Here is a 19,675-nt window from a genome sequence, read left to right as displayed (position 1 = left end):
ATTATGGCCTGTAAAACTATTAATGGGGAAATCACCCACAGGCCTGCCATCTAAATGTCATTTTCCAGAAGTCTCTGCTCAGGCAGTCTTACTATATGCTGTTCTTTAATCAAGTGAGGCGGCTTCTATTACACTAGTCACTGCTGATTAGTACTTCCTGCTTATGAGAGTTTCACTGTTCTAAGCTTTAGTAAAATATTGGTATTTATTTGAAAGCTACCTCCTCTACTATATCACATTCTATATGACAGACATTGACTAAAAATAAATGTGCAGGTAATGTCACTCCCCTTTCTCTTATCTGTAACAAATATTATTTAAAAAATATTGATACAATTTGTTTTGTGCTAAAAAAAAAAAAGAAAACTAATGAACGTGCAGTAATTCTTTTAACTGTTAGTGTACACTCTTCAATACGGTATGCAGTCATATTGTTGACTGTCACTATGGGTTGAGACTAGGGTTGCCAACTATTTTGAAAATAATTCCTGTACATGTAGCCTGAAATTAATATTGAGATACTTATTCTATCACACTATTTCATATAAAATAGCCAAGAAATGGGGTGAACCAGAGAAACACAGGTAAATGATGCTTAAATATGAGCTTCACCTTTACACCTAAGTGGGCTGTACACAGCTGGCACTGGCAGAAGGCTTGAAAGGCAATAACAAAATGTTTATCATTGCACTTGTGCATAATGAAATATATACACTCATGTACCAGAAAAACGTAGGCAGTCACTTCCATTAATCGTACATACCAACCCACATACATACCAACCCACCCCAGACTTGGTTTGCATTGAAGATGGCAGCATATCACGATTTAAGCAACTTTGAACTGGATTTGTTAGTAGGTTGTAGAGAGATGGGTCACTCCATCTCCGAAATCTGTTTTCTTTTGCGTGCAACAAATTCAAGGGTATACCGTGATTTCACAACATCAAATAAGACATGCGGCGTGTGATACCACTGTTGCCATGAAAAACTCGTGGACAGTGTCATCTGGCACACATTGTAACATCTTGCCAATGGACAGCGTCGTCTAGTATACATTATGTAACATCTCAGCAAAATTTAATGCTGGGGCCACAAATAACAGTATTGAAACATTCCCTTTCATCTATGGCCTATAGACTCTGGCATTGCCTGGACTCAAGAAGACTGACACTGGACACAAGATGGCTAGAAACGTGTAGCCTAGTCTGAAAGGTCGATGTTACAGCTGTTTCAGGCAGATGGACAATTATGCATGTGGAGAAAACTCAGCGAGGCAATAAGGGACAGTCCAGGGTGGTGGTGTCTCTGCTGTGGTGTGTGGGATTTTTCAGCTGGCACGCATTAGGATCCCTGATACATCTGCAAACCTCACTGATCGGTGAAAGCTACGTAATCATCCTTGCGGGTCATTTGAGTTTGCATCATGTGTTGGCCCTCTCATTTGCGGGATTTAAATCCAATAGAAAACATGTTGGATGCAATTAAACGTGCCATCAATGGCAGGGTTGTACTACTGGCGAATATTAAGGAATTGTGGGGCATTATTCAGGAGGCATGGTATACACTAAATTGTACTTCAGAGAGCTTGTGAAGTCTTTGCCCCATCATGTTGCTGCCGGGTGGCTGTATATAAAGTGATTCTCACATCCAATTTGTTAATTTTAGTCCTGAGTATGTCAATATGCCCTATAGAACCATTCTGAGTACTGTATCTTTCTCAGCCCTATATAACCCTGGTCTGAGTATCTTCTTGTTCACTACTGACACATATGAGTATACCTGTGTACTGTAGAACCCATCTGAGTATCATTCTCAGTGCTATATAACCCTGGTCTGAGTATCTTATTGTGCACTACTGATCCATATGAGTACTGTATATATGTGTACTGTAGAACCCATCTGAGTATCTTTCTCAGTGCTATATAACCCTGGTCTGAGTATCTTATTGTGCGCTATGACACATGAGTAAATATGTGTACTGTAGAACCCATCTGAGTATCTTTCTCAGCACTATATAACTCTGGTCTGAGTTTCTTATTGTGCACTACTGACGCATATGAGTCAATCTGTCTGACTCAGAGTATCTTACTGTGTACCAGAGAACTTGAGTATCTAACGATGCATTATAGAATGTGTCTAAGTGTGCACTATAAAACCCATCTGAGTAATTGACTGTGCACCATGTAACCCGTTACGCAGGCATAGACAGACGTGTTTTAGTAACACCCGCAGGGCAGTCCTCCTTTGCTTTGTGTTGATCCTCCCCTCTTTCCCTCATAAAAGAGACTTTTTGGGTGGTGCTCTAAATCCCAAGGGCTCTATTTACTACACTCTGCATATTGAATGCAGATTGTAGTGTGATATTATCGACTGAATTCGCATTGCGAATTCAGGCAATATCACAGGGATTTACTATAAATCCCTTGCAGGGACAGAGCTTGCGAGAAAGCTCTGTCCCTGTGAATCCCCTCCGCACACTACTCAAGGTATTTTCGCAAAATATACCGTGACAAAGTGCTTGCACATGCACTGACCGGCCGCTGCTGTTACCCCCCCTGGCGCTAGGCTCCGCCCCCGGCGCTAAGCCCTGCCCCCGTGATCGCAGACCCCCCGCAACCCCCCCTCTCCCTTAATTACACTTACCTGCATGATCCGGGCCTCCGGTGATGTCCTCCATGCCTCCAATCAGGTGATCTCCCATACTGCACTGGGACCCGATCACGTGATGACCAGGCCGCAGTGCACTATGGGAGACCAGCTGACCAGAGTGGAGACATCACCAGAGGCCCGATCACCTGTCCATGGAGTCAGGTAGGTAAAAAAAAATGTTGACTATTTTTTCTTCTTTTTTTTACAGTAATCAGCTTGCGGTCTGTTTAGACCACACAGCTGATTACTGGGACTGGCTCCCGGCTCTGCTCTGCCTTTTAGAGCAGAGCAGGAGTCCGGTAACCGGGGGAGAGGTGCCTGTCTGTTTACGGCATTTTACCGCCGCTGCAATGGCAATCGCACCATTCGCACTTAATAGGATTGACCCCCTAAGTCTCACGTATGCTCAGTATTTACATGGGCACATTTTTACTAGGCAGGCTACTAACGTAGGCTATTTAACTTATCACACAGGGGGGTGGTTTTCAAATATCATCTCATTGATAGTGCAACATCAGTATCACTGCAGTAAGTGGTTTGAGAACCCACTAACTACTGTACTGTATATGCATGTAAATTATGCATGTAAATTGGCACATCCTATAAGAATATAACTGTTTTTACTAAAGATTGGAATTGGTGATTCTTTTTTTAATACTCATATAAAGTGGTTCCTGGATCCTTTCTGGGTCTCTTTTTATTGACAGGTGGGACCACAATATATCATAGTTTTATGAAGAGCACAAACCCCAGTGACTCCACACTTAGGGCCTGATTCATTACGGATCGCTTTTGCGATCGCGGCTGTGATTACGCATGCAGATCTGATGTGGAAATATGCTAATGATTGCTATAGCAATGCCATCGCACAGCCAGCATAGAGACGCCCACTACCTCCCACTACCGCTATCTCGCATCAGTAATACCTTGCAGTCCTGAGTATACATCGGTAACATCGGATCTCCACACACAATTACAACAGGTCAGACCATACTCAGAAATTGCTAACCTCGTCGCACGCAGTGAGTACTGAAGCTGCGTATCCCGTCGCAGTGGCTAATTTATGCATGCTCAAGTAATGGTGTTCAAACGGACAGGCATGCCTGCATTTTTCTGACCACTCCTCTGTCACCACCCCCAAACGCTGCCCTGATGTCACTCACTCTGTCATGGCTTTTTATGTCCGTGAGTGAAAGCAGAGCAATCACAATGCTAATTCAGGCACGCGCACTTCGATGCACACACATACGCAGTACTCAACAATCAGCCGTCTGTGTACGCTATCGCAATAGCGATCCATGCTGAATCAGGCCCTTAGTTCCCAGTGTTTTATATGTAGCTCATGGTTGTTGAAGGATATCTTTAAAAAAAAAAAAAATAAGTGCGTTCTCCAGTAGTAAGGCTGTTTTGTTTATTTTTTTTTTACTTTTTGCTTTTATTTACCACAGTAAAAAAATCCCAATTCACATTTCACAAAAAAATATTGTTTAGACAACAGAGCCATATTTAGATTTATTAATATAAAAAGCCCCCTAGTTTTGATTGAAGTTTGGGAGGTAAATAAATTATAAATTCATAGGTATGCTATACATAGAAAATAATTATGGACTATGGGCCTGATTCAGACCCACTCGCGAGCGGCTGTCCGCTCGCAAGTGGGTCGATGTTCTGCACTGAGCATGCGCACGACGGAGGGAGCTCCGTCGTGCGCATGCGCCAGACGCGACGAGCGAAGGACTTTCCTTCGCTCGTTGTGTCTGATCAAAGGGGGCGTGCTGTCGATGTTGATTGACAGCACGCCCCCTTTGGTGGGAGGGAGCACTTCACAGTGGAGGAGTGGTGGCCGGAGTCCACCTGCAGGTTCAGTGTAGAGATGGACACCGGAGTCTGATGGTTACTAACCATCAATGTTTTTGTTCTGATGGTAGTGTTTTTACCATTTCATCGTAGCAGTCCAATGTTTGCCACCATCGAATAGAAAACATTCAATGGTGTTCCGATGTTTTTTTTAACCCCTGGCTCCTTCCTAACTATTGTGTCTGCATCAGGACATCTTCATGGGTTCGCTGGAGGCTGTCTCTCACACTCTGTCTGCCTCAGACTTGACCTTGCTCAGTCCCTGACTCCCTCCCCTCTCTAGGCTGCTGCTAAACAACAGGGCACATTGCTATCTGTGATTGGCTCTCTCTGTCTTAGAGAGCAATTAGAGCCCTGAAGAGCCCTCGGCCCTGAAGCGGCAGTCAGTCACTCACTCACACACACAGCACAACAGTTTTTTCTGTGACTTGTTTCATTCCAAGCCTCAGTTTCAGATGATCTCTTGCTGTTTTAGCACCCTGACCAGCTCCTATACAGCAGCTTGTTGCTAGATTTTTTTCTACGACTTTGCTTCACTAAAATCACCACTGCTTGGCTCCCCTTTGTCACAGAGGAATAGTTCATGCATCTAAACCTTCCTCGATCAATGCTGTATAGAATAGTGAAAACCCTATCAAATTTGTCCAGTGGTTCAAGAGATTAGCCCAAACATATAGACAAACCCCCAAACTGGGGACTTTATTTTATATATAAGTATATATACTGGATTCCTTTGGTATGCTAAGGTTCTCTATTGAAAAGCTTACTTCCAGGTGTCCTAGTTCCTAGTGTGCTAAATTATGATATACTTTGTAATTTATGAACCAGAGTAAACATGAGGAGATATTCAATGTCTCATTACACTGTTGTCAATATATTACATACAGTACTCCTCAGCATTTTAACGAGGCCATGCACAAAATAATGGAGTATGCATACTATACAGTAGGTTTGTGACTTATAGACATGTCTAAGCATGCTATGCCTGGGAAAAGCTGTCACATGTCCCACAATATGAGCCAGAGCCTTATAATAACCCATAAGCTCAGAAGGTGTGTAGTTTTATCAAGCGGAACGTAGTTATTGCATGTGGCTGCTAGCTTCTCAGTCTTGCCTTTTGATATAATGATATAAAAATGCTTATTCTGCTGCGTTCAAATGCAAATTAGTTACAATGCACATTTTCACTCACTGTCATGCTTTCCATAGTGCCCTGCTAAATCATTGCATAGTAGTGCTTGCACAATATTATATTTCTGAGTGTAAAGGAAAGCAGCAAAATGTACATTTTCTGTTTTACTGTTTTATTTGAAAAGCTATTACGCATACTATGTAGTGGCAAGTTGTAACTAAATGTAATATTTTTAAAGGTAGACAATGTCTTTTATGAAAGTGAAATAATTCGGAGCCAGGATAAATATGCTGTGATGTCATGCTCCTATTGTAGTACAAATTAAATCACATTTTAGAGATTCATGGATATGCAAATCAAGACGGCGGCATCTGTGAAGGGATACAAAGATTTGCCTCTTTTGATTAAATAATCTGGGGGGTCAGGAATTCCCTAATTAAGGGGGAGATGTATCAAACCTTCGAAAGAGAACAAGTGAAGTTGCCCATAGCAACTTTGAACTGTCTTTTATAAAGTACATTCTACTAATGAATGGCTAGAAGCAGATTGTTGCTATAGGCAGAAGCAACATTTGATGACAAAGTCCCTTGCCTGCAGCGGTGTAGTCTAGTAGGGTGCAGCTGTGCCGCTGTCATTGCATATGAGGCAGGGTGTCATGTGACAGAGAGGTTCCTGCTCCGCTGTCACTGCTGAGGCACTGGGCAGCCAGGAGAGCGTTGGAGCGTCCTGGACGAGTCGCTCTGCTCCATGGATGCAGCATCCGGACCCAGCAACGGCCCTTAATCACCACCATTGGCCAAATAGGACAGTGGAGACATCACTTCCTTCAGGGTTTAGCTCAGAGCTGAGAGATGCCGAGTGCCGTAGTCACACTCAGCCATCACTGGCGTCTGCATGGTCAAAGTATTTTAAATGTATGCTTTTCTATCCCAGTCATCAAACTAACCAGCAGTTTTAGTTTGTCCACCTTTGACAGTGATTGCTCCTGACTGCATGTGATGGTTTGGCTACACTTACATTGAACTGTTACTAATTGGTCAGTATATGCTATATTAGTATACTCATCTGCTCAGCACACCTTGCCAGCACTTATTCATTGACTAGTAACTTTAATATCCTCAGCTACGATCTTGCTAGACTATGGGGAGAGTGAGTGTGTGAGGCTATTGGGCAGCGAGTGTGTGAGATTATGGGGGCAGCGAGTGTGTGAGGCTACAGGGGCAATATTTGTGAGGCTACAGGGTAATGCCGGCCATACACGGTGCGATTTCGTAACATTCAGATGTCTTGTACGATTTCCCTTGAGATTCTTCCCTTGAAATTCTCTATACGATTTGTCAAATGGTGTACACGATCGTACATACGATCATACGTTACCGATATGCATATGTATCACATCCTACACCAGAGGTTCCCAACCACGGTCCTCAAGGCACACTGACAGTCCAGGTCTTAAGGATAGCCATAGTTGAACACTGGTGTCTTAATTAGTACCTCAGTTATTTTGATGTAACCATCTGTGATTAAGCATGGATATCACTAAAACCAGGACTGTTAGTGTGCCTTGAGGACCGAGGTTGGGAAACACTGTCTTACACTATAGGTCGAAATCTTACTGCTTTTCCATAAGATCTATGATACCGTACACGATTGGTCGATACGATTGATCTAAATCAGCCATATTGTGCAAAAAATCGCACCTTGTATGGACCGCATTAGTGTGTGTGTGAGGCTATTGGGGCAGTGTGTATGTGAGGTTATGGGGCAGCGTGTGTGTGTGTGTGAGGTTATGGGGCAGTGTGTGTGTGTGTGAGGTTATGGGGCAACATGTGTGTGTTTGTGAGGCAATGGGAGCAGTGAGTGTATGAAAAGAGGGGAGACCAAGGAAATTCTTGCCCTGGGCTCCATTAGAACCGGCCCTGTCTATTGGCAACTTCTCCACCTGTATTCTTTAGAAGGTTTGATACATCATTCCTTAAATGTAGATTTTACATGTCCCCTCAAAACCAGGATTTAATCTGTGAGACGAGTAACTTAAATAAGTTAAAGGTTTGAGAGTGTACATTTAGAGGGAGCATTCCCAAATTATTAGGGAGGCGCACACTATTTTCCTTTCCTCAGAATCGCCTGCATTTACTATAATGGAACATCTCCTACACCAACCAGTACGTCCGCACTGTTACCAGGGCATGCACAAAATTATGGCGTATACATGCTTGCCATGGGAAACTGCATTTGTAGATGCACAAATACCAATGGATAAGTCATATCTATCATGATTTCAGTGGCATAGTCCTGATTCTGGGTGACTGTAGCACACTCCTGATAGCCAGGACTTTTGTCCCATCTGCCAGGGATGTTGGAGGGTATGTTATTAAGGGTTTAGAGGGAGTTGGGGCCATGATGATCCCATTGCATAGTGACAGCCCAGCCTTTTTTTGAGGCAAGGCACTATATTGGTCTTTTGCAGAGTGAGTGAGATGTTAGTTTGCATAGCCTACTGTATATTACATGATGCTCAAAAAGTGCATTCTTATGTGCCTATGTGGCAAAGTTCAGTAAGTGAGTGCTCATGCCGACCAGCAGTTATGAGATACTTGCCTGTTAGGGGGCGAGTCTTTTGTACTTTTGAAGGGTCACATATACACTGATGACTTATTGTAAATTTAGCGCATATGCTGTCTATGCAGAGATGTAGACACATGGGCAGAAATCTGCTCTTTTTCCATGCACTAATTTATGCTAATTTTGCTACTAACTCTGCATTAGTCCCTATTTGTTCTCTTTCTGTTAATTTAGCCATAAATAAGGCTCAAGCAAGCAGTATTTTAGGAGACAAATGTAAACGTTTAAATAAATGAAGGGGGTTATCTGAACCCGCAATCAGAACAGAGTGACCTTTCACATTTCTAACATGGTTTAATCTGTGGTAGATCCATAATTCCACATACAGTATGGTCATGCAGATACATCACAAACTAGAATGAGCCACATTTACACGTAATTAAATGTGCTGTTTGTCCTACATATTTTGCAGTTCATAAACTACTCTTATATTGAGCGTGGATAGAAAAATGTATTATTCAGGAGCCAGTCAGACAAACCTAGGAACCAGCAGTATCTCTTATGGAGCCATTGACATCACAAGAACATACTTGCTTATTCTCCCAGAATGTCTTTAATTACCCAGAATTTCGGGGACATATTGTATCATCACACCTAACCCGTCTCCTGTTTTTGACCCCCCCCCCTTTCCCCATACACAATTACTCCTTGGATCTCTGCTTTGGGAATATCCTTAGGAGAGCTCCAAAAAGTTGGTAAGTATGCGCTACAAGTTACTGTGACTTCCCTGGCTGAGGACAATGGACCTGATTCAGAGGTGGTTGCAGTTCATGAGCGGCTGCGATTTCTCACAGATTCGCAAGTGCAAAAATATGCAAACGTCAGCTTGAGCATTCCTCTAGCGACGGACTGAGCAAAGTCTGCAACAGCCACTTTGTATATGTGAGCAATGCTCAACTTCACTGGAGGATCCGATCTCTCCGCCATTGACACACCATTGATTGCAAGATCAACTCCCCAAGTAGCCCCTGCCTAGCGGCTAGCACACAACCTCCCTTGTAACTCTATCAAATATGGCCTCTGTGGCTGCAGTGCAACAAAAGATAATGCAGCCCCATACCGAAAGAGGAATCGGTATGGAATACCGACAGACGGGATCCAGGCGATTAGAATCCCGACACCTGGATCCCGACAGGGTTAACATACCGACACTTGGTGGTCGGTATGTTTACTCTCCCCCTCTCCCTACCCTAACCCTCTCTCCCTGGTGCCTGAACCTAACCTCCCCCTAGTGCCTAACCCTAACCTCCGGCACCCTAAACCTTACCCACCCCCCTTAGTGCCTACCCCTCCCCCTAGTGTCTATCCCTAAGACCCCCCCACCCAGCTACTTACCTTTGGCAACCCGACGGTTGGGATGCCGGCCCAGGGATTCTGATTGGCGTTGGTGTTCTAGCGCCGGTAAGGTAAGCACCGGCATCCAGACCACCGGGATGCCGAATGCAAAGCGCCAAAACACACTCATGAGACTCCCATAACATACCCATGACACCTCCTCTTTTTGCTAACAGCTTAGGTCACTTTCCAGACTCCACCCTGAAACTACCATGGTTTGCTGATGGCGTCTCAAGTAATAGTGGTGTTGTACGCAGCAGCAAAACCTCGCTCAGCTACTACGCATTCATGAGTACTGCATCCACTGCTGCATCAGGCCCAATATCTTCAGCAATCATAGATTGCAAATCACACTCCTTCTGTTGCCATAAGCAACAGTCATCAAGGCAAGCTTCATTAATTTCAATAAATAACAATTCACACTACTTTTACCAGTAATAAGTATGCTAAGACAGAATACATGTTCAGTTGAGTAAGTAAATCTAAGATGACAAGAGTGTAAAGTTTTGGTGCTTTCCTGTTTCCCTGCACTTTCATTGACCCACATTCACATCTGAATAAAGATACAATTTTGAACATAATTATTAGCCTGATTGTAGTAATCTCTATTTCTGGCTCAATTCTCTAAGTATACAAATTCCAGCAAACTAATTTGCTTTTAATAGTGCTATAAAATGTTATTTATTGGTATCAAAAATGTATGTAACTTTAGCCATTGCATTGCAGTAAGGGTGGCTACCCACTGGTGTTATTAAACGTCAGTAACACCATATCTCACACACAAAAATGCTTTGACTTGTGGCTAGGGGATGAGAATTACAGTGAACATGAATAAATAGACTGAGCCATGATCACTCCTGACAGCAAACACAAATGAGTTATTTTGGATTTTTGGAACCAATAGGTTTCAATACCATTTACATGCTAAGGGGTGATTGCAATAGGCTGTGGCTTTGAGACATCGGTGAGTCCAGTGCGAGACTGCCCGATGTTTTAAAGCAGCAGTCTCTTAATAGGCAAAATCAACCTGGTTTGCTACTTTAAAACATTGGGCAGTCTCGCACTGGACTCACCGATGTCTCAAAGCCGCAGCCTATTACAATTACTCATACTGTAGTTGTTAGGCAGTGCTAGAAAAAACATGTTTTGTACCAGTAGTAGGTAACTGGCCTAAGAGTAAATAGAGCTATTAATAAATTAGACAACTGCCATTCTTAAGCTGTTATAGCAGGACTGACTGAATGAGGTGATCAAAATTGTATGTGTTACATGTTTATTTTACATCAAGCCAAGGTTGGAACAAAAGTTATTTTGGATATTTATTATTAGCATGCAGTAAACTCACTTAAAATAACATATTTCACTACCACTGTTTAGGTTACACTGGTTAGTAATAGTGAATTCCAGAACAAATGTATTTCAGCTTCCTTGGCAGCAATAACATCTTGCATATTAATTTACATTTATAATCTAATGATCTGCCAAAAGATTACAGCATTTGCTTCTCTTCATTCGCTATTGAATTGTCCCTTTATGTTGCTTTAGTGTTTTTTGAATGTTTACTTTTAGCATGTTACTGTTCATTCTCCTGTCACAAATGTGGCTGACATACGTGGGAACATTAGAAATGACCTAATAATGTGTGACAGCGTGATAACCCTTGCAGTGCCCCATCAGTCACCGTTTTCATGTGACACATTGTGTTCATCATGTAGGTAAGATAATTTGCAGATGTGTTTAAAAATAGCACTATATATATCCGCTAATCATATCATTAACTGATAGTTAAATGCCCAAATTATTTTCTTTGAAAAAATTATTATTTATGAATATCATTCCCAAAATTATTTTCTTTGAAAAAATTATTATTATTTAGGGATATCATTCCCAAAGCTTACAAAGTAAAATAGATGGTATTGGTATGTGTCAAACTCAGGGCATTTACTCCAAAATCACAAATGTGATTTTCAAATATCTTACTGTAGTTTAATAAATAATTCCACTATTATCTTATATCTTAATGAATGGTTGGGGTCCCTCCCTCCCCTTTTCCTTCCTGCTTTTGGGACACCACAAAGGATCACCCATTCTGGGGAGTTACCACAGCGGTCTGGCCACCCATTAATTTTGTCAGCCAATGTGATAATATTTGAAGCTCTATATTCCCTGCACCAATTGTTTCTACACTTGGGCTGCCAACAGTCTATACATCAGCTGACTGATATGACAGCATGGCCCATGGAATCTTGATTATAAGAGGAAGAAGGTCCTTGTGGAGGGACCTCTATTATTCAGGTGCAAGGTAATACGCTATAAGGTCTACAAACATTTTAATAGCGGAATTATCATTTAAACTGAGTATTGAGTGTAAAAATACAATCCTATGTCACACTCTGAGAGTTCCCATGTATGGTGGTTAAAGTTACTGTAACCTTGAACTGAATGTTCTCTTGTCCTGTATCTCAATTATTTTAAATTTGTTTCTTTTTGTATGCAATGCTCACTCATAAGATCATTCATTAAAGTATTTCCAGTGCCAGAGAGTCCTAAAACCCTTACACTGGACTATTAATGTGATGTTTTTATTTATGAATGACTTTTATTGCATTGATGCATTTTTCTCATAACAATGTAATAGCATGTATTATTAGTCTCTGGCAGCACAGTGTTTGGACTATGGAGTTGGGGTCATTTTCAATGTCTCTGGATTAAAATGCCATTAAAAATATAAACAGGTCTAAAATAGCCTGATCTTCCCTGTTACTATGAAGGATGCATTCTGTGACTCTTCAGAAAAATACTTTTCGTATTTACATAGGTTGGTAATATTAGTGCCACACTGCTTTTTTTGTTTTAGTGCCCCTTTCACTCAAACCTCTGCAGAAAGTCTGAGTGCTTCTTACATCTTTGTTTCCCAGTAATTCATCTAATATCCCAAAACAGCATGTTGAGTCGCTGTGTAATTTGTGTTTTTAAAGGGGTGCTAAATTGCAAAAAGCATAAAACTGCCTATTGATTTTTATAGTTATTTGTTACAAAAACATTTTTTTTTATTATTTGGATTCTTATCTCCATAGACACATGTATAATATGTCAATAATACCCCATTCATACATAAACCCCGGCTGTAACCAGGTTCGGAACCAGGAAACTGAGCCTGGGATGATTTTTTCTATACTTGCCTCCGCTCACACATGGGTGACAACCCAAGTTATTCCCGGGACCTCACCCTTCACACCAGACCCAGGTCTTCCGTCAGGTAGTGGACGCTTGGAGATGATGTCATCTTCAAGCGCCACTGAGGCGGCCAATCAGAGCATTTTAGGCATGACCTGGGTCATCTCCTGCTACTGAACACGGGACTCTGACCCAGGTCGGCCCCTTTAAAACATAGTGCCTGATTCAGAGCTGAACGCTCTGACCAGAGCGCTCGCTCTGAATCAGGGCCCTCCTCCATAAAAATGGAGCGGCCACCTGGCCGCTCATATAGCTGTGGGTGACCACCCACAGCATATGCGAGCTGCCAAAAAGATGGTCGCGATGGTCTTGACCATCGCGACCATCGGACTTGCGACGGAGACCCTGCGGTAGGGTCTCCCTGCCACAAGCCCTGGAGTGATTTTGGCTCTATCAGAGCCAAAATCACTCCCACTGACATCACTAGTGATATCAGTGGGGCTGGCTTCAGACGGTAGGCGTTCCCATGGGAACGCCTCCGTCTGGCAGGCACGCCCACCAAAGGGGACGTGCTGTCAATCAACATCGACAGCACGCCCCCTTTGGTGCGAGACCCAGAGCGATGGAAAGCCCGTCGCTCCCCGGGTCTCGCGCATGCGCACGACGGAGCTCCCTCCGTCGTGCGCATGCGCAGTGGGGAACATCGACGCGCTTGCGAGCATCCTGACGCTCACGAGCGGGTCTGAATGACCCCCATAGTGTAGACCCGGGTAGAGATTCAGAATTCTATTTTCTTTTTCAGGTAGTTGCAGTGAGACAAAAATCTGGTTATAAAAAAAATCCTTTTGTCTTACATGCATATATATATAGTTACAATTGCAATTTTATACAAGGATGATTTCTTTAACACAAAATAAAAGTCAGTGAACATAAGGCCTAGACAGTGCTACTGTTGTGTTAAAATAGTCCCTTGCTAAATGCAGCATGGAAAGACACTTCGCACCGTAGTACTCCACATGGTGCAAGATGTATCATTTCTTGGCGTGTCATAGTGTAGAGCAAGCTATAGACTACTAATCTACTGTAGACGTGTAGCTGCTACACTGTAGCAATATCTTGGGGATTTTAGTATCCGTTGAGACATTAGAACAGGGGTCAGGGAACTTTTTTACCTTTTACCCCAAAATCTATTTAGACGTTACCCCCTTGATTTGAAAGGAAGGAAATCCTATAGTAGTGCCCCCATATAATGCCCCTGTAGCAGTGCCCCCATATAATGCCCCTGTAGCAGTGACCCCATAGTTATGCCCCTCTAGCAGTGCCCCCATACTTATGCCCCTGTAGCAATGCCCCCAGTTATGCCCCTGTAGCAGTGCCCCCAGTTATGCCCCTGTAGCAGTGCCCCCAGTTATGCCCCTGTAGCAGTGCCCTCATAGTTATGCCCCTGTAGCAGTGCCCCCAGTTATGCCCCTGTAGCAGTGCCCTCATAGTTATGCCCCTGTAGCAGTGCCCCCAGTTATGCCCCTATAGCAGTGCCCCCATAGTTATGCCCCTGTAGCAGTGCCCCAGTTATGCCCCTGTAGCAGTGCCCCCAGTTATGCCCCTGTAGCAGTGCCCCCAGTTATGCCCCTGTAGCAGTGCCCTCATAGTTATGCCCCTGTAGCAGTGCCCCCAGATATGCCCCTGTAGCAGTGCCCTCATAGTTATGCCCCTGTAGCAGTGCCCCCAGTTATGCCCCTATAGCAGTGCCCCCATAGTTATGCCCCTGTAGCAGTGCCCCCAGTTATGCCCCTGTAGCAGTGCCCCCATAGTTATGCCCCTGTAGCAGTGACCCCATAGTTATGCCCCTGTAGCAGTGCCCCCATAGTTATGCCCCTGTAGCAGTGCCCCCATAGTTATGCCCTTGTAGAGACCTCCAGCTTCCAACTAACGCGGTGCTGCAGGGAAGGAGCCAGGCACCCGCTGGTAATAACATCTCAGCGGGCGTCCGGTTTAGAGCCCTCCTGTGGCGCCGGGCTGGAGGTCACTGGCGCCGGGTGCAGCGGCGCACCCGGTTCACGTGCACCTCCAGTCCTGCATCCATTACCCCCAGGAATTTCAGTTTTACTCCATATGGGGTAATGTTCCCCGACCACTGCATTAGAAGAACCACAGTACCTCTTAGCAGCTTAAGGGCCCGTAACACTCAAATGAATAAACAAATACAGTATGTTCCATTTCTTCATTTGTGCCCTGACTCCTTTCTTAAGCTGCATACACACGTAAAGATTATCTGTCCAACCATCCAACTAGTTGATTGGTTGGAATGAAAATCTGGTAAGCTATGAAAGCAAATGACAATCAGCAATTTGCTTCCAAACGCCGGAAAATGGATAAAAACTATTGTTTGAACAAACTGTTTAGATCAAACATTTAACAAACTTATCTGACAACCATTTTCTTCAGTTTTCTGGCATTTAGGAGCAAATTGCTGATCAAAATGTACTCCCATACGTTACATTTCATTAAAACCAGCCAACTAGTTGGATGGTTGGACAGAAAATCTTTACGTTTGTATGCAGCTTTAGACAGACTGAGGAGCTACATAAGATGACAGGGAGCAGACAAACTATATTTGTGTCTTTTTTTTTGACTAATACATGCAGCATCACAATAACAACCCGACAGGTCATGTTTTAAGGATTTCTTGAATCATGCCCAGGTAAGTTATTGTTAGGTCAGTCATTATTCCAGCTATTTCCACAGACAGAAATCCTGAAAACATGGCATGTTTGGGGTATTTTGGGGCAACCTAAAAAAAGAGTAATCAGAGTATTACAATGAAAACAGCAGTAAAATCAGTATGTTAGCTCAACCAATTACAACAAGTTTAAAGTCTGAGGTACTGGGCTAAGATATAGCCAATTTAAGCATCTAAATATTAAATACAGTGAGGATTTTGAAGTAAAGTTTCTGCACCTTTAAAAAATTCAGCATCCTCAGGGATATCCATCAATTACTGAGAGACTGTTGTCAGCTATGAGACTTTGAAAATGGCCTCTACTGCTATTTATTTTGCTATGCTTCTTTTTGTTTTGATGATATATAATAATACTATGTACAATATAACTAACTTGTTTTATCTTTCAGCATGCATAGTGCATTACATGTTGTGTGCTATTTAATTTTCTTTTTTAAACCTGTCCCAGATCTTTTTCTTGTTGCAGACTTTCTCTAAAAGTTGAATGTGTTTAAGGCTGCCGGAATGTAGCATGTTGATTAAATCCCAAGTCCAGCCTCCACAAAAGGAACAAAAAAAACCCTAAAAATAAAGATCTACAATTCCTTTTTTGGACATTTGTTTTGCAGCTTTCTACTACGTCTTAAGGCAGAGAATAGCCAGCGTAAGGTGCCGTACACAAGGTTAGCTAAACATATTTCTTACAAATCATTTTGGCAGAATACAGTGTGTGTCTGGAGAAAACAGTCTTCAGTCACTAAACCAAATATATAAATTTTCTTTGATTTTCATTTCTTATTTTAATTATTACCTTAAAACATGTATACAACCATTATACTTTGAGTTGCAACTATTCACTGCATTAAAAAAGACAAGTGGAGGTGAAATCTCTCTTAACCTTAAATTGCTAAGAGTATTGTGCTTGGAAATGTGTCACTGTATCTGTTATGTGTTTTTGTATGACCTAAGACACTTTTTTTTTTGCATTTCAGTTAGTATTAACTTAAGCATGTTTTCCTTTACACACGCATGCAGGTGTTTAATTTTCCTGTGCCTAAAAGCAGGTATGCTGTATTTTACTGTGCCCCGAGGAAGCTAATATACCTATCACACAAAATAGCTGGAATTCCACAGAATGTCATGTGTCTGCCATGTTCTCACGTCATTCAGCTGGCCTAAGGTTTATGAGTAACATTCTAAGTGTCACATGTGTACTGGGTATGTAGTCAGGAAGCCGGCGGACGAAATGCCGACCACCGGCTTCCCAACAGTGAAATCCCGTTATGGGACTAACGATAGGCGTCTAAATTCCGACGACTATCATTAGCCCCAGGCCGAAATCCCGACACCCGGCATACCGATCATAGGTAAGCTGGGCATCGGGAGCGAATAGGGGGGGAGGGTTGGTTTGGTTTAGGGTCTCCCGGGGGTGTTTGTCCCATATACCAAATACAGTGTTGACTGTAGTTTTTGGCTGGGAATTTAAACTTCCACTAACATATCTTGATTCTTACTGTAATCTTGAATTGTAAATGTATTTAATTGTACTCAAATGCACACAGCTTGTTACACTTCTCTTACATACAGTTAGCACTGTACAAACTGCTGTATTATTCTGGTGTACAGCACAAAACTGAAGTGAGTAAGAGCTTGTAAAATTATGTCTAAAAGCAACACTTCTACAGACAGACAGACAGACACACACACACAAAGACACAGATACACACACAAAGACACAGATACACACACACACACACACACACTCTCACACGTGCATACCTTTCTTACCATCAACTTCATTCCCATTTTCGACACCACTGCCCCAGACACCTCTGCCTGCTGCTGCTTCCAATTTTGCATTAGCCGTCATTCTTGTCTATTGTCTACAGTACTGTATATTGAGCTGGCATCTGTTCTGTCTATTTTATTATTTTTTTCATCATATATTAGTGCTCCCCCAACCCCAACATGGAACTTTATAACATTGCTGAAAATTCAGGGGCTCCCGGGCAGTGTGTGAAATCCTACGTTCTTCCCATTTGCGTCATTTGTGGTCACCCTAGGACTGGTTGCTGCACCTTTAGTGTACAGTATGAAGAAACCAAGTGTGCTTGGAGCTCTCAAAGAGTTGCTTCCTGTTGCATGCAGCCACTAATTGTAGCGAACCCTGATCTATGGGGAGATCTCAGTAAAGCCCTCAGTGTTTGGGTTACCCCTGAAAAAAAAAATATTTGCAAATAATGCTGATACCAATCATGAATTTGTACTATGCTTAGCTCATGCCCACAGGACCTTTCTGATACTAAACTTGCGGAACATGGCAGGTGGCACTTGGGTGACATTAGATGTATGGAGAGGTGAGTGGATGGGGTTTGCCAGTACTCCAAGAAGCCCTGGATCCCAAGCATCCTCATCTACTGATAACATCTATCAATAACAGCCATAAGATGCGGCGGTGCGTCTATGTATATATTTATTCAGTTTCACTAATGATTTCTACCAGTACGGAAGGCCTATATACTTGCTTGGGATGGATGAATCAGCAATCATTTGATGACATTGATCTAGTGGTAACTGCTTTTGTAGTCAGTGGCGTCACAATGGTTTGCGCTTAGCAACTAGTGACACCATCCAAGGGGGTGACACCAAAATACCAGAGCTGATCTGCTATTTTGGTGTCACCCCCATGAACAATGTCACTGAGCAGAACTGCAGCTGTGATGGAATCGATATGTATTACCGCCGGACCTAAGCATGGTGGGTGAAATCCCGACGCCGGAAGGCCGGCAAATGAAGATCCCGACTAAGGTAAGAAAGTACTCTACCCTCCCCTCTCCTCCCCCCTAACCCTCCCTTAGGGGTGCCTAACCCTAACCTTCCCCCCAGGGGTCCCTAAACCTAACCCTCTCCCTCCGTGGCTATGAGCTCCCGACTCCCGGCTTACCTACGTTCGGTATGCTGGGCGTCGGGATTTCGGCATGGGGCTAATGATAGGCGTCGGTATTTAGATGCCTATCATTAGTCCCATGCCAGGCTTTCACTGTTGGGAAGCCAGCAGTCGGTATTTCTGAATTGCAGCTTATTACTTTTCATTTAAAATGTAATAAACTACAATAAATATCTAAATATAAATATATATATATACACACACATGTAATCAGGAGCCTTGTAGTATAAAGTTAAATAACATCTTTGTTCCATATGTTATATATACATATATATATATATATATATATATATATGTGTATATATATATATATATATCTATATATATATATATATATAGGCCCCCACAAGTTTGTTGCCCGGGGGCGCCCACAGACCTTAGTCCGGCCCTGCCCACATCTACCGTATGCTGCCTCGAAATACATGTATCTAATAACCCTTTCACACAGAAATGTCCCTAAAACCCGGCTTCTACCCAACATTTGAGTCCCGGGTAGTTTTGCCGGTCCCAGCCTGACTGCCCTTTCACATAGAAAAGCAAATTACCGGGTCAAGCATTTCTACAGGGGTCGAAATTGCCAGGAAAAAGACCCATGTTGGTCAGCAAATTACCGGGTAAAAGTGCTTTACCCGGTAATTTGCTTTACTGTGTGAAAAGGGTATAAGGGGTAAATTTACTAAAGGTTGGTTCTATTTTGTAAACCAAAACAGACCAAAATCAAAGACATCGATATTGTTTTGATGAAAAAAAAAAAACGATATTTACTAACTAAAAGATTTCAAGTTATAATTGAAACCTGAAAGCAATGACAGTTGGTTTTTGCTGCTGTAAATGCCATCGGTTTTGATCTTTCAGTTCAAAACCAACGGCATATAGAGGTACAAACACAACATAAGCACTGCACAGTTCAGTATGATCTGTGCAGATTTGTTAGAATAAGATGGAATTAAAAGGTTAAATTAAAAGAAAATGTTTGGGGTCCCCCTTCTCCCCTATAACCAGCCCCAGACCTCTCAGCCTGGACTGGTACTGGAAACTAGGAGGGAGGGGGGGGGGGGGGGTGACTGTAAATGAGCTAATGTAAATTAGTTTGCTTAATGAGGTAAAAGTCTAAACTTGGTTACTAGTTTAGCCAGACTGCAATGGGAAAAAGTGCTTAGTTGGCATATATGATCCAGTTACACAACAATGTTGGTTTGGGGTTAGTAATTTGTTTAATTATGGAAAGAGAA

At 42.7% G+C, this 19,675-nt stretch overlaps 1 protein-coding gene across 4 annotated transcripts in view; it reads left to right on the top strand.

Moving 5' to 3' along the window:
• The window catches only part of NPNT (nephronectin), a 120,733-nt gene that overhangs the window by 30,140 nt on the left and 70,918 nt on the right, over positions 1 to 19,675 (top strand). For 3 of the 4 annotated variants that reach the window (XM_088479477.1, XM_088479475.1, XM_088479474.1), the window contains exon 3: positions 16,126 to 16,179. The exons of the other annotated variant lie outside the window; for it this stretch is intronic. In XM_088479477.1, the coding sequence (XP_088335603.1) occupies positions 16,126 to 16,179 (54 nt within the window). The remainder of the gene's footprint in view (positions 1 to 16,125; positions 16,180 to 19,675) is intronic. 4 annotated transcript variants of the gene reach the window in all.

The sequence above is a fragment of the Taudactylus pleione genome, unplaced genomic scaffold (assembly GCF_031769625.1).
Source record: "Taudactylus pleione unplaced genomic scaffold, aTauple2 ptg000236l, whole genome shotgun sequence".
Taxonomy (NCBI): Eukaryota; Metazoa; Chordata; class Amphibia; order Anura; family Myobatrachidae; genus Taudactylus; species Taudactylus pleione.
Note: the sequence above shows the minus strand (reverse complement) of the source record. Positions and strands in the feature narration are given on the sequence as shown.